General features: G+C 42.1%; 1 protein-coding gene across 4 annotated transcripts; it reads right to left on the bottom strand.

Annotated features, from left to right (window-relative positions):
* Positions 1-272: 272 nt before the first annotated feature.
* Positions 273-11,078, bottom strand: g3bp2a (G3BP stress granule assembly factor 2a). 4 transcript variants are annotated; one of them, XM_056586237.1, is made up of 13 exons: positions 10,832-11,078; positions 8,875-8,993; positions 8,690-8,771; positions 8,019-8,192; positions 7,421-7,511; positions 7,171-7,276; positions 5,276-5,453; positions 5,018-5,119; positions 4,472-4,574; positions 4,287-4,340; positions 3,739-3,867; positions 3,345-3,463; positions 273-2,939 (listed from the first exon to the last, which is right to left on the bottom strand). In XM_056586237.1, the coding sequence occupies exons 2-13, from the start codon at positions 8,967-8,969 to the stop codon at positions 2,655-2,657; spliced, it is 1,518 nt and encodes a 505-aa protein (XP_056442212.1). In that variant the 5' UTR covers positions 8,970-8,993; positions 10,832-11,078; the 3' UTR covers positions 273-2,654. The 4 variants fall into 4 exon arrangements, with proteins under 4 accessions (XP_056442212.1, XP_056442211.1, XP_056442214.1 ...); XM_056586236.1 differs by having other exon boundaries at positions 7,998-8,192; positions 10,832-11,023; XM_056586239.1 differs by lacking the exon at positions 4,287-4,340 and having other exon boundaries at positions 7,998-8,192; positions 10,832-11,024.
* Between the last annotated feature and the right edge of the window lie 253 nt (positions 11,079-11,331).

Raw genomic sequence — 11,331 nt, 5'->3', positions numbered from 1 at the left:
GAGTATAAGGTAAGGACGGCAGCCAACTGTTCAGCACACCTGCTTAAGTCAATAACTTAACTGTACTTCCATTTACAAAATAAAAGGATATAAATATCTGTTCTACTGCATTTAATCACAAGGGAGGGGGGGGGATAAGTTTAGTTTTCAATTGGTGGGCGAGGGAATCTCAAATTGTAAGCCACCAAAAATTAAACATGGGTAAAGATGCATGGCAATATTTAAGGAGCACTCACTTATTTATTAATAAAAAAAAAACATGATTTTTCTCCCTCCTCAGATAGGTTGTGTGAAGATATGACTCGATATTAAGGAGACGTGGAAGCCAGTGAGAAAATAAAAGCAACAAGTACATTGTTCTGCACTTCAGCAATAAAACTGTTTCTGATGTTGGGTGTAGAAATTGAGTATACTGGTGAATTATTGCCTATGTGCCTATAAAGTTATGCATCTTCAGCTAAAAAAAAAGCCCAATCCAATAGACCTTCATATGCATGCCTGATGCAGCGACTTGTGTGAAAAAATCCTGAATGGTTTGAATACTGACCAGAGTGCATACATCCATAGAAGAGCTTCTGAAGACACCATGAAGATGCTACATGAATGTAATTTTCTGTTTCAATGCAGACGAACAAATAAGAAAACTCTTGTTCATTTTTTCCTTCCCAGCTGAAACATTGCCAACATGTTGTAAACACAAACAAGGGAACAGGACTGGGACTAGACTAGAGGATTCGTTATTGTTCTACATCGGAATCGAGACACAAAATAAATCAAATCCACTGATCGGGCACAAGGCTTCCACAGCAAGAGAAAGGGACGTTCTGTGGGCAGCCTGTAAGACACAAGACGTTACAAACACTTCATGAAAAACTAGATATGGGCAAAGAGATCATGATATGCCTGTATTAGCTGCAGATACGTAGAACTGAGAGGGGCTCTGGCCATCTTGAGTATGGCCAAATGACTGAAAAGTGACTATGAACACCATTTAATGGCACGTCTTTCAGTTAACAGTACAAATCCTTTTTTTTTTTTTTAGCACAGGCTGGAAAGGGAATGGAGCAAAGTGAAAAAGTGAGCATTGTCCGTCGTTATTAATGTACCTTTGTTTCCTAGATCCAAACCAAAGCTCTTAAAAACTCCCTCTGAACCATGTTCAAAAAGCAAACTCGAGGTACCTAATGTCTTCAAACCCAGGGCAGACAACAGTATAAACACATGTACAAAACTCACAGCAGATTACCTTAGGTAGTACAATAGTAGGAAAACAATGAAATGAGCACCTAGAGTAAACAGAACCAAGGAACTTAAATTTTGAATGAATACTGCAAGTGTTCCCAACAGGCGATAGTTTGAACTACGCAGCCCCTCGTCTCGAGGCAGGGAAACGCCCTGGTCCTCGAAGCAAGATCGGAAATGGCCGTCAAAAAATGATAGTATGAACTAGAAGGCACCGTCATGCGACTAACAAGTTGAAAGAGAACCGAAAACAGATAAAATGAAAAACAGTAAATTATATATTTTTTGCTGTACATTTATTATGTTTTTCTGCATGTGAAAAGGAAGTAGGGAGGGGAGGAGGCAGTTCATGCCCTTGCAAGTTTTTGCTGCCGAATAACTGGTCGAAAAAAACATGAAGAAAAGCGAACGCTTAAAACCAAAAGAACAAAATTGGAGAGAACCACCGTCATATGGGCAGCTCGTCTATTGTTCCATCTTTGTATTCCACTCCTTCCTCACACTCGTCCCTCAGTGACCCTCCCCACCCCCCATAGCATTTGGTGAAAAGTCCAGGATTTTTAGGCATTTTATTCAATTTTATAAATGAGAAAAATATAATCTGTAGCAGGCTTTTTTTTCTCCTCCAGTGGAAGGTGAGGCATAGTTCTGGGTTGAAGGTGTGTAAAGTACACTGGTCACGAGAACACAGGCCACGACGGAGACCTGTCCTTTAAAAGTTGTCGTTTCGAGACAAAAAAAAAAATCAAAAAACCAAAAGACGTCTTCAGCTGCGTTCCAGGCATGGATATCAATGTAAATCGGACAAAAAAGTACCCATTAGTGCATATTGAGTGCAATAATGCAATTTTGAAGCAGTGTTCGTTTAAAAAGGGGAAAAAATAAAATATTAAAAAGACAAAACTCCCTTCCCAGCTCAAACTGCACGTCAAACAAATTTTTTTCTCTCCGACAATAATGGGTAGAGAACTTTATAAAATGTGCAACAGAGGGATTTCGTGAAGTAGCGCCCCAGTAAATTAAGGCTTATAATCTCTTATCCAAATGATGGGCTGGATTATCGTACGTAAAAGTCTTATCAGTCCCTCCTAAAGTGGCAGATTATTCCTGGTTGGTTTGCCTTTTTTCACGAATTTTTACAAATTAACGTTTGTGAATTCTTGAGATACCAGAGAAGGATGCTCAGCTCACAGCAAGTAAGCAAAATAAATCGTAAGCATTTGTTTTTTTTGTTTGGTCTGTTTCACAAAAAAAAGAAGAAGAAACTGTTCACAGGCTGTGTCACATTCCAAAGCCAAAAGAAAAAAAAAAACTCCAAAACAAATATACATGTTTATACATGTGGACTTTTTTCGTTAACGAACAGTTGATGAAGAATGTGGTACTACGTCCAAATTGCAGGTGGTGCTTTCCTAGCGACGCTGGGTGGTGAAGCGGCCCTCGCCCGGACCCCCAGCCCCTCTTCCAGATCCCGTGCCGGGTTTGGGGGCCATGCCACCTCTGGGCGGCGGGCCCCTTCCGTCGCGGTCACGCATCATGCCTCCCCCCACCATGCCTCGCGGCCCTCCGGGGCCTCCGCCGCGCTCGCTGCGCCTCATATCCCGGCGGTCGTCCCCCGTGCGGGTCTCCCTCTCCCGCACCGCCCGCGTCTTCTTCTCCTCCACGTTCAGACGCACCTCGCCGCGGAACATGATTGGCTGCAGGAGGAGGAAATGACACCATCCGTCAATGCCCATTGGGCGGAACACCAACGGAACAAGCTTTGGCCCCCGGCCCAGAAACACTCCAAATCTACTTTATACACCGGCTTGTCACCTGGTTTAAATGGGTCATGGACCCAGTCTTAAAATCTATTGGATTTCAATGTTTTATAAACAAAAGTCTGATAATAGGCGATTTAACCATCACATGTACAAGAAAAATCCTCCAGAATGGTACGTGTCAGTAATTTGCACTACCGATATCAGCTGGTGATTATGTGCCCCACACCAATATAAAAGGTTAATTCATGGTTCTGCAATACGACTCCTCCATTTGAACATGCCCAAGCCACCAAAGTCAATAGAAGTCGACGAGGAATTGTCTGGACATGCCCCAACTACCTTGGCTCCCAGAATTCTCTGCACAGGTTCGGCATCATCAAAGACTACAAATCCAAAGTTGGGCAGCTTTCCTCCAACTCCCTTCGTGTTGATCCTGAGCTCAACAACATTCCCGTAAGCTGGGGATGGGAGGGAGAGAGAGAGAAACGTCATTTTATGTCAAATAACAACAAAGAAAACATACCGAGGAACATTGTTTACTATTATTTAGGTCATGCATCATAAGGAAAGTCATCCAAAGTAGATTACTTGGAGAATTAAGATAAATTTCATTGAGGACAAAATAGGGGGCAAGGGCATCTTGGTTTATGCCAAGGAGGTTAGACTTCAGACATTGAGGACACCCGAGCCCCTATGTATTGTTTAGATAAGGGTTATTTTGTGAGAAACATACTCATGAAGAAATCCTTGAGTTCGCTCTCGTCGATGTCGTGGGGAAGGTTGCCCACAAACAGCTGATGGCTGTCTGGGAAGCGGACCATCCGCCTGGTGTCCATCTCACTGCTCTCTGAATCCCCCCTGCCTGCAAGGTCAACGACATCACCGTACACAGTACACAACATGGATCAGCTTCGGACCTAGTAATCCTTTAGGCCCCAATCACACAGAACGCCTGTTAACAGCTGTGGGCTGTCATTTTGTCATTGCCTTCAATGGAAACAAATTCTTTCACTTGCTGCTTTTGCCTTTTTGTAATTTTAGGTTCGTCGTAGATATTATATGGCTGTTTTGAAACAGTTGAAAAGCCATGCTTTTTGCTAGGCATCAACTATTTTTTTTCCTCTCCGCAGTGTGGTTTTGCATTCTACAGTTGGCAAACACTTCCTCTGTGACTGGTCCTCAAAACCACAACAATAACAACATGACAAGCTCTAGCCGCATACTTTTCAACCTAAAAACACCAGTGCAGTTATACCCTGAGTAAACGGGGATAGACTTTACCTTTGCTGACAAAACTCAAGTGCGGTTTCCCCGTTTGTGTCTCTGCCACACCATCTACCAATCACAGAAAGATGGAAATGGTGAACACCCATAAGAAGCATGAGGAGGTTTGTGTGAATAAGATATGGAGGAGACTCCTGACCAAGGTTTCTTGACCCGTGTGTGATCTAGAGTTCAGGACCTACCAGGCCTGGGTCCTCGTGGGGCGAAGGCGGGTCTTTCTCGTGTGCGCTGGTCTCGGGGTCGAAGGGGGGCCGCCTGGGTCTCTGGCTTGACCTCCACTCTGGCCTTTGGGGGGGGGGGGGAACGATAGCAATAGCATACATCACAAACTGTTCTACAACTCAAACATAAGTATCAAAACAAGTACACTTGGTCGTTTTAGAATACAACCAGCTAATCTGGTTATCCTGAGCTACACTATGCCAGACTGGGAGTTTTGTATAAAATGTCTTTATGTAAATGCTGGAAATCATTGGCACATAGAATGAAAAAGATCAGTGTGCTTTAAATAAGTTAGGTAGTCATGTCTTTTCTTACGGACACCAGGCGGTTATTTGTAAGCGATTAGAAAACTTAACTTAAAACAGAAAGTCATGACAAAGACATCACACTGTGAATTTAGCCCTCAATATGGTACCTCAACCTTCCATCGTATCAGAGCTAATTAAAAAGCAAACACAATATATTTTCTGTACACTTCCAGAGTTTCCGTCTGCAGCGATGGTTACCTGTGAGTTGGGGACTTTGACGACGTGAGGGGGGATACCAGAGGAGGGACCTGTGCCACTAGGGGGCAGGTTTTTACTGGTCACTGAAGCCCAGGAAAACGTCTGTTAGAGGGGCACAAAAACACATCATACCATCAGTACAGAGACAGCCATTTCAAAAAGAGAGTTGGGTTATAGGTGGACAGTTGGAATATACCAAATCTTCATGGCAACTGTAACCATGCAGAAGAGCACTCAAGCAGGACGAGGCCCTCTTACCTTGGGAGGTTCCTGGGTGTTGGCTGGGGAGTCGGCGGGTGCAGGTGAAGGGGCCTTCTCCTCCATCTCCTCCAGAACCTTCTCTTCTTCTTGCTTCACCTCCTCCGGCTTGGGCTCTGGCTCGGGTTCAGGCTCCTGTTCTGGCGCAGGCTCCTCCATCGGTTCCTCCACGCCATTACTGAAGAAACAAATGATTAATTTAAAACATGAGTGGAGATCAGGAAGAATCTAGCGTCCGCAGCGTTAATCTGCACCGCCTATTTTCTTTTCAAAATATACACCTTGATTTTAACAAGAATAGTAGATCTGTCCACCACAAATATTAATTCCTAAGTTTAAATTAGGCGATAAGGATTAACAAAAGAGGGGCAATAAATAAGCTAAAAATCACATTTTGAGCCTCTCACTTCGTGTACAATTTAGAGATGTCCCGATCTCATTTTTTAGCTCCCGATCCGATTCCGATATTGTCATGTTGCTCCCGATCCGATCCCGATATTTCCCGATACTGGTATTTCGATACCCTAACACTTTTTGTGATTTTATTTCCTGTACATTAAGAAATAGACAGGCATCCAAGCTGTGCTCAATAGCTTTTATTCTCTCACGTTAACATAACATAACATAAGCAGTTATGTTATGTTAACATAACTGTTTCCACCCTTTTTTCAGCTTATTATTTTTTACAATGGGTGTGTAATAATAGTGTAATAGAGCTTCTTATTTCCTCCATCTTAATATACTGCACTGACTTCTTCAGTTCAGTGCAGTTTTTTTTTTAATGAAAACCAACATCTGCACCATCTCGGCTGACAACCGCTTCCTTTTTACATCAAGGACATTCTACACTGCACTAAACAGTCTCTCACTGTCCACCGATGTACAAGGTGCGCAAAGAAACTTTGTGGCTGTATCAGCCAGTGCGGTGTAGCATGTGCCCGCCAGAAGGGTAGAGGATTCTCTGACCTTGGGATGGTTTGTTCAGCCAGCATTGAGAAGAGCCGTGGAATAATCCATAATAATGTAAGGTTCAGAAGTTAAATATTTGAAAGTTGTAGAATAAATTAATATCATTTATATTGGAGTTAATTTGCTAGAAATGTACTTACAATGTCAGTTAATCATTTACATATTTATGTCACAATTATTACTTACATATTTACATATTTAACACAGTCAGGATATTCTGTTGAATCTGCCTCTCTGATTCCCTCACGTTTACCTCAGTCTTAATTCTAGCTTCTGATTGGATGTAGTGAGTGTAACATAATTCACCTACAGTATTTTGTTATGTGTTGTTCTTTCCACTGTGTTAGGCATGTCGTTTACTGTCTTGGTGGTTCAGGGATCGCTGTCCCTTTAAGGATTACGAGCGTCTCATGACGTCAGAGCCCGATGCGGGATTTGTTTACGTTTTGATTTCCTGTTTTCTCTAACTCATAAACGAGTCACACAACTGTGTGCTCAACGTGTGAAATGGTATCTCTCATTCAACGCAATTTCCACATACATACATATACACATATACACATATACATACATACATACATACATACATACATACATACATACATACATACATACATACATACATACATACATACATACATACATACATACATACATACATACATACATACATACATACATACATACATACATACATACATACATACATACATACATACATACATACATACATACATACATACATACATACATACATACATACATACATACATACATACATATAGATAAATATGTATCGGCCATGAAATTGAATTAGATCGGCCGATCCCGATTTACCTTAAAAACCCAGTATCGGGCCCGATCCGATCCGGGGATCGGGACATCCCTACAATTAACATAGCATCAATCCATCCATGTGGACCTACGTTACAGGATGAGCTTCGTAGTAGCTGGTGCTGCTGGGGCTGTCTTGAAGTGGCTCAGGGGAGGCCTGGATCTCCTCTGGCTCCTCCTCAACTTCCTCCTCAGATTCTGCAATAGGGGAAATCCAGTTACACTACTGCAGCAGCCAACAATACTACAGTGGTGTTCCTCTGTTTTGACACTAGGTATTAATGCCCATGCTAAACATTCTAAGGACGGTCTAAGCTAATTGACAAGTGTATGTGCCCGTACCCTCATCCAGCTCCGCTTCAGAATCACCGAAAACCTCATCCTCATAACGGAAGATGTCGTTGTGGACATAGAATTTGTTTGGCACAGATCCCTGTTGAGGAAGAAAATAACAAACATGAATACATAACCAACGTTACCGATTCCATATATAGCATACCGTATCATACCCAAAACTATCTGTGCAGGTAGAGATGTGTGTATGTGGTGACATCCAGGAATATTAATGCCGGTGTTTTACGGCTAGGGTTTTTCCCCAGACCTGGTTAGTAACAAATGGATGTTTCTAAAAAAGTGTTTTCCCAAGAACAGCAGCAAACAATTTATTAATAAATAGCAAATATTTCAAGAGCTCTGGTTGCCCGAGGCCTATCTGCAGTGGAGGAGGAAAACACAACCAGGAGAGTAGAGTGTGCACTGTGAAACTAGTCCCCAATAAAGCCATTTGTGCGAGATATTTGTATCATATACGTCCTTCTTCAAAGCAGTAGGCTGCCGGGGAGGAAATGTGGGCAATGTCTTAATAAAACTATATTTGGAAGTCCTTTCTTGCATTCGGCTAAACGTGCCCTAACCTTACCAAGGAACAGCGAAAACTCACTTCTGGCGCGAGCACAAACGTCTGCATGAACTTCCTCATAGGCTGGCCGTTGTTGGACAACTCCCCCAGAACCTGGACCACCACGCCGTCAGTCATGGTCGCGTGTGCGTCCACGTGCCGAATCTTTGTGTGGCACTCGCTGAACTGCAGCGACATAACCTTCTTGTGGATCTCCTGGCAGAGAAAGAAAATAGGAGCTCATAAAGGAACTGAGGTGCACCCATATGTTGTGGTGGTTCCTTACAAGTGAGGTGAGCTCAGGGCAAGTGTTTAGAATAAGCAAAGGGGAAATGATGCATGCCGATGGCTTGGATTGGGGCCATGGGTTTTGTAATATCCATATTGTTTGCTATTGTTGTCACAATTTTCATCTTGAGATTGATAATTTTCATAGACCTCAAAAATATAGAAGCCGAAAAAAAAGGAATGCGAAATGCATGTGAAAAAATAAAACAACTTCCCCTATACCGACACAACCTCAGTGTACCGGTCTCGGCCATGCTAAAGAAAGCAGAAGTGAAGGCTCAGAACACCACTGCTTATGACATAGGATTTTATGATAGCATAACGAGTTTGCCACACTTTACTGCCCATGTGCCAAGTACATTCTTCCGGTCATGAATCATGGTTCTAACTCGTTACTATACCAAGAGAAAACGAAAGTCACATACCGCCTGCCCGTACACAGCCTCTGCAAGCTTTCCGTTTGGGTCGAGTCCACCGTGAACATAAGAAGAATTTCTGCCATAGAACCTGAAACAATGTTTTTTTATTTCAGTCAGCAGTACTTACACAAACCGCTCAACGGTTTGGATTCTGTTGTGATTAAATGATTGCAGTATGTATGGATGTTTACCTGTGAAGGAAGTCTGGTGCCTTGTTTAAGAGTGTGTAATACTGCCTCACAAACTCCCGCCCTACAAGCAGGGGACTTGGCTTCTCCATCACCATTTCTTTGGTAAACAATATTATGTTCTGAAAGTTAGAACATTTACCAAGGAGTTATTATCATGCAGTTAAGTAACCAAGAAAATAACATTTGAAACTGGTTAAAAAAAAAAGGAGACTTCTCATTGTTCCAGCTTCATGTCAGACATTTGGGGTGGCTTGCAAGAACTGCATTAATTCTCTCCAGTTTCAGAAGGCAATAATACCATGTCATTACAATTACTTTTGTCCTCATAGTCCAACGCAAATTACTGTCAACCAAGGTCGTTCATTGGCATGAGGAATATAACCTGGAATACAACCTTTTTAGGCAATTTGCCCAACATTGTGTACCCTTCTTTGTCTCATCCCCACTTCAAATCAGCAATGTAAGACACCTGGCTGCCCGGATAGCTAGCTTGCAAAGAATACACGTTCAACTGCGCCATCGGATTTGGCCACTAGTACAATGAATAAAGTAGGCCGGATACTACAGACTATGTCAGATTAAATGTACTGCAAATCGAAGTACTTAGACCACAGGCGCGCGAAAAATCTTGGGGGATACACAATATACACAAAACACGGTGTCCCCATGAAACACTGGTGCGAATTGAAGTGGCTTATGTCTGATGGAAATTGCGTTGGGCCTCCTTGGCTAATCACAACATTAGTCCTTGCTTGCAAATGCTTGCTAGGGACATATAGTACATACATGGATGCCGATTTGTAAAAAAAACGAAGACCAACTTCATGTTATGATTACATGCTAGGCATATTGTTGTTATTAACAAACCATCACAATGCTGACACAAACCCGGAATTGCAAGGAAAGCTAGCAATGTTGACAGTCAGCTAAACAAACCGGCAGATTGTAACCTCGTTCACGGGCGTTCTCATCTCACGACGGAACGCCTGGAAAGGTTTGCACCAAATGAGCGTTTTAGAGAGAGAGGGCGGGACACCGTTACATGGGATTAGCTGCAAGAGAGGCCGAGGCTTCCGAAAGAGGGATATCCGTCTTCGTTCCATGTTCCGCGTATTTTCTTCCCGAATTACATTATGACAGAACTCCTAATGTATTCTCCATGTCCTTTTCCTTTTTAACTATTCTTGCCATGTTCTTATAATTCGTAACGTTAATCTTGGGACTGGTAACTTAGTTACTTAAACCGGAAATTGCGTTCAGTAGACCGGGATAACGCTACAATGTATGACCCTCTCAGCCCTGGAAGATTGTACATGCTACTAGCGCTAGTTAGCTCCAGCTAACTTATGGCGTCGTTCTTTTTCATTCACACGGACACCTGATTATAGACCAACATCATGATTTTGTCCCCAAGAAAAACTGTCGCTTAAACCATAACATAACACGGGTCTCCCTTTCGTCAAATGTATTTGATATGGAAAGTATCTACTACCTGGAGCCAACAACAGGCCACCATTAGCAAATGTGGAGCTAGCTAACGTTAATCATTGAGATATTTTTGATTCAACGAGGCGATAAACATTCGTTTCAACTAGTTAGCTAGTATTAAGTTATACACGTTTCATGATTCGGATGCAATGCCCAATACCAATATCTTAAAGTCACAAATCTTCGTACCAGCCAAACCTAGCGTTTTCTTGTATCATCAAGTAAGCAAATGAAGCTAACTCAAAAGAAACAAAGGAACCCATAAGGAAACCAAGAGTATTTCAATGTAAATGGTCTAACCGTCCCTATGTTTATGTGACTGGTGGGCAAGTAAAGGGATACAACTACGCAAAAAAAGTAAACGTATCGACTGTCCATTACCCCTTAAGAGTTATATAGCAGACAAAGCACTAGCATATAAGCTATTTAGCTTGACATCTTTACTATCAATATCAAGAGTGAAACTTACCTTCTGAAAGACCTATCCTAGTAGACAGAATTTATGATAAATATGTACGAATTACCAACGTAATCGTCCCCAACTGTCCTGAAACACAGAGTATCCCAGATGATGGTTCTGTTATTCCCCACACCAGTAAGACTCTGATCTTTACTCTATCAAAGATTTCAGATTTAAAGTCATAGGTCCAATTTATTGTTTTACCCCTGCAATCTGGGGCAGGGAAGCCCCGTCACACCGGTTTAGCCAATGGACTGTTTACACTAGACCACATTTAAGATGACGTTAATATTTTCCCGCGCGTCGCACGCACGGGTTAGCGACTCACACTAAGAAATAACGCCACACTGATACACAAAATATTATTTATTTATCCAAATTCATTTTTTCCAGTTTTTAATTTATTCATGGATTTTGTTTTGGGTAGGGGGTAGGAGCAAATATATTAGACATAGGCTCACACTTATCGGCAAAGTATGTTTGATTAAAAACCATGTTATTTTTTTGGA

This window comes from Gadus chalcogrammus, chromosome 3, assembly GCF_026213295.1.
Source record: "Gadus chalcogrammus isolate NIFS_2021 chromosome 3, NIFS_Gcha_1.0, whole genome shotgun sequence".
Lineage (NCBI taxonomy): Eukaryota > Metazoa > Chordata > Actinopteri > Gadiformes > Gadidae > Gadus > Gadus chalcogrammus.
This window is presented reverse-complemented; position numbering and strand designations above follow the sequence as displayed.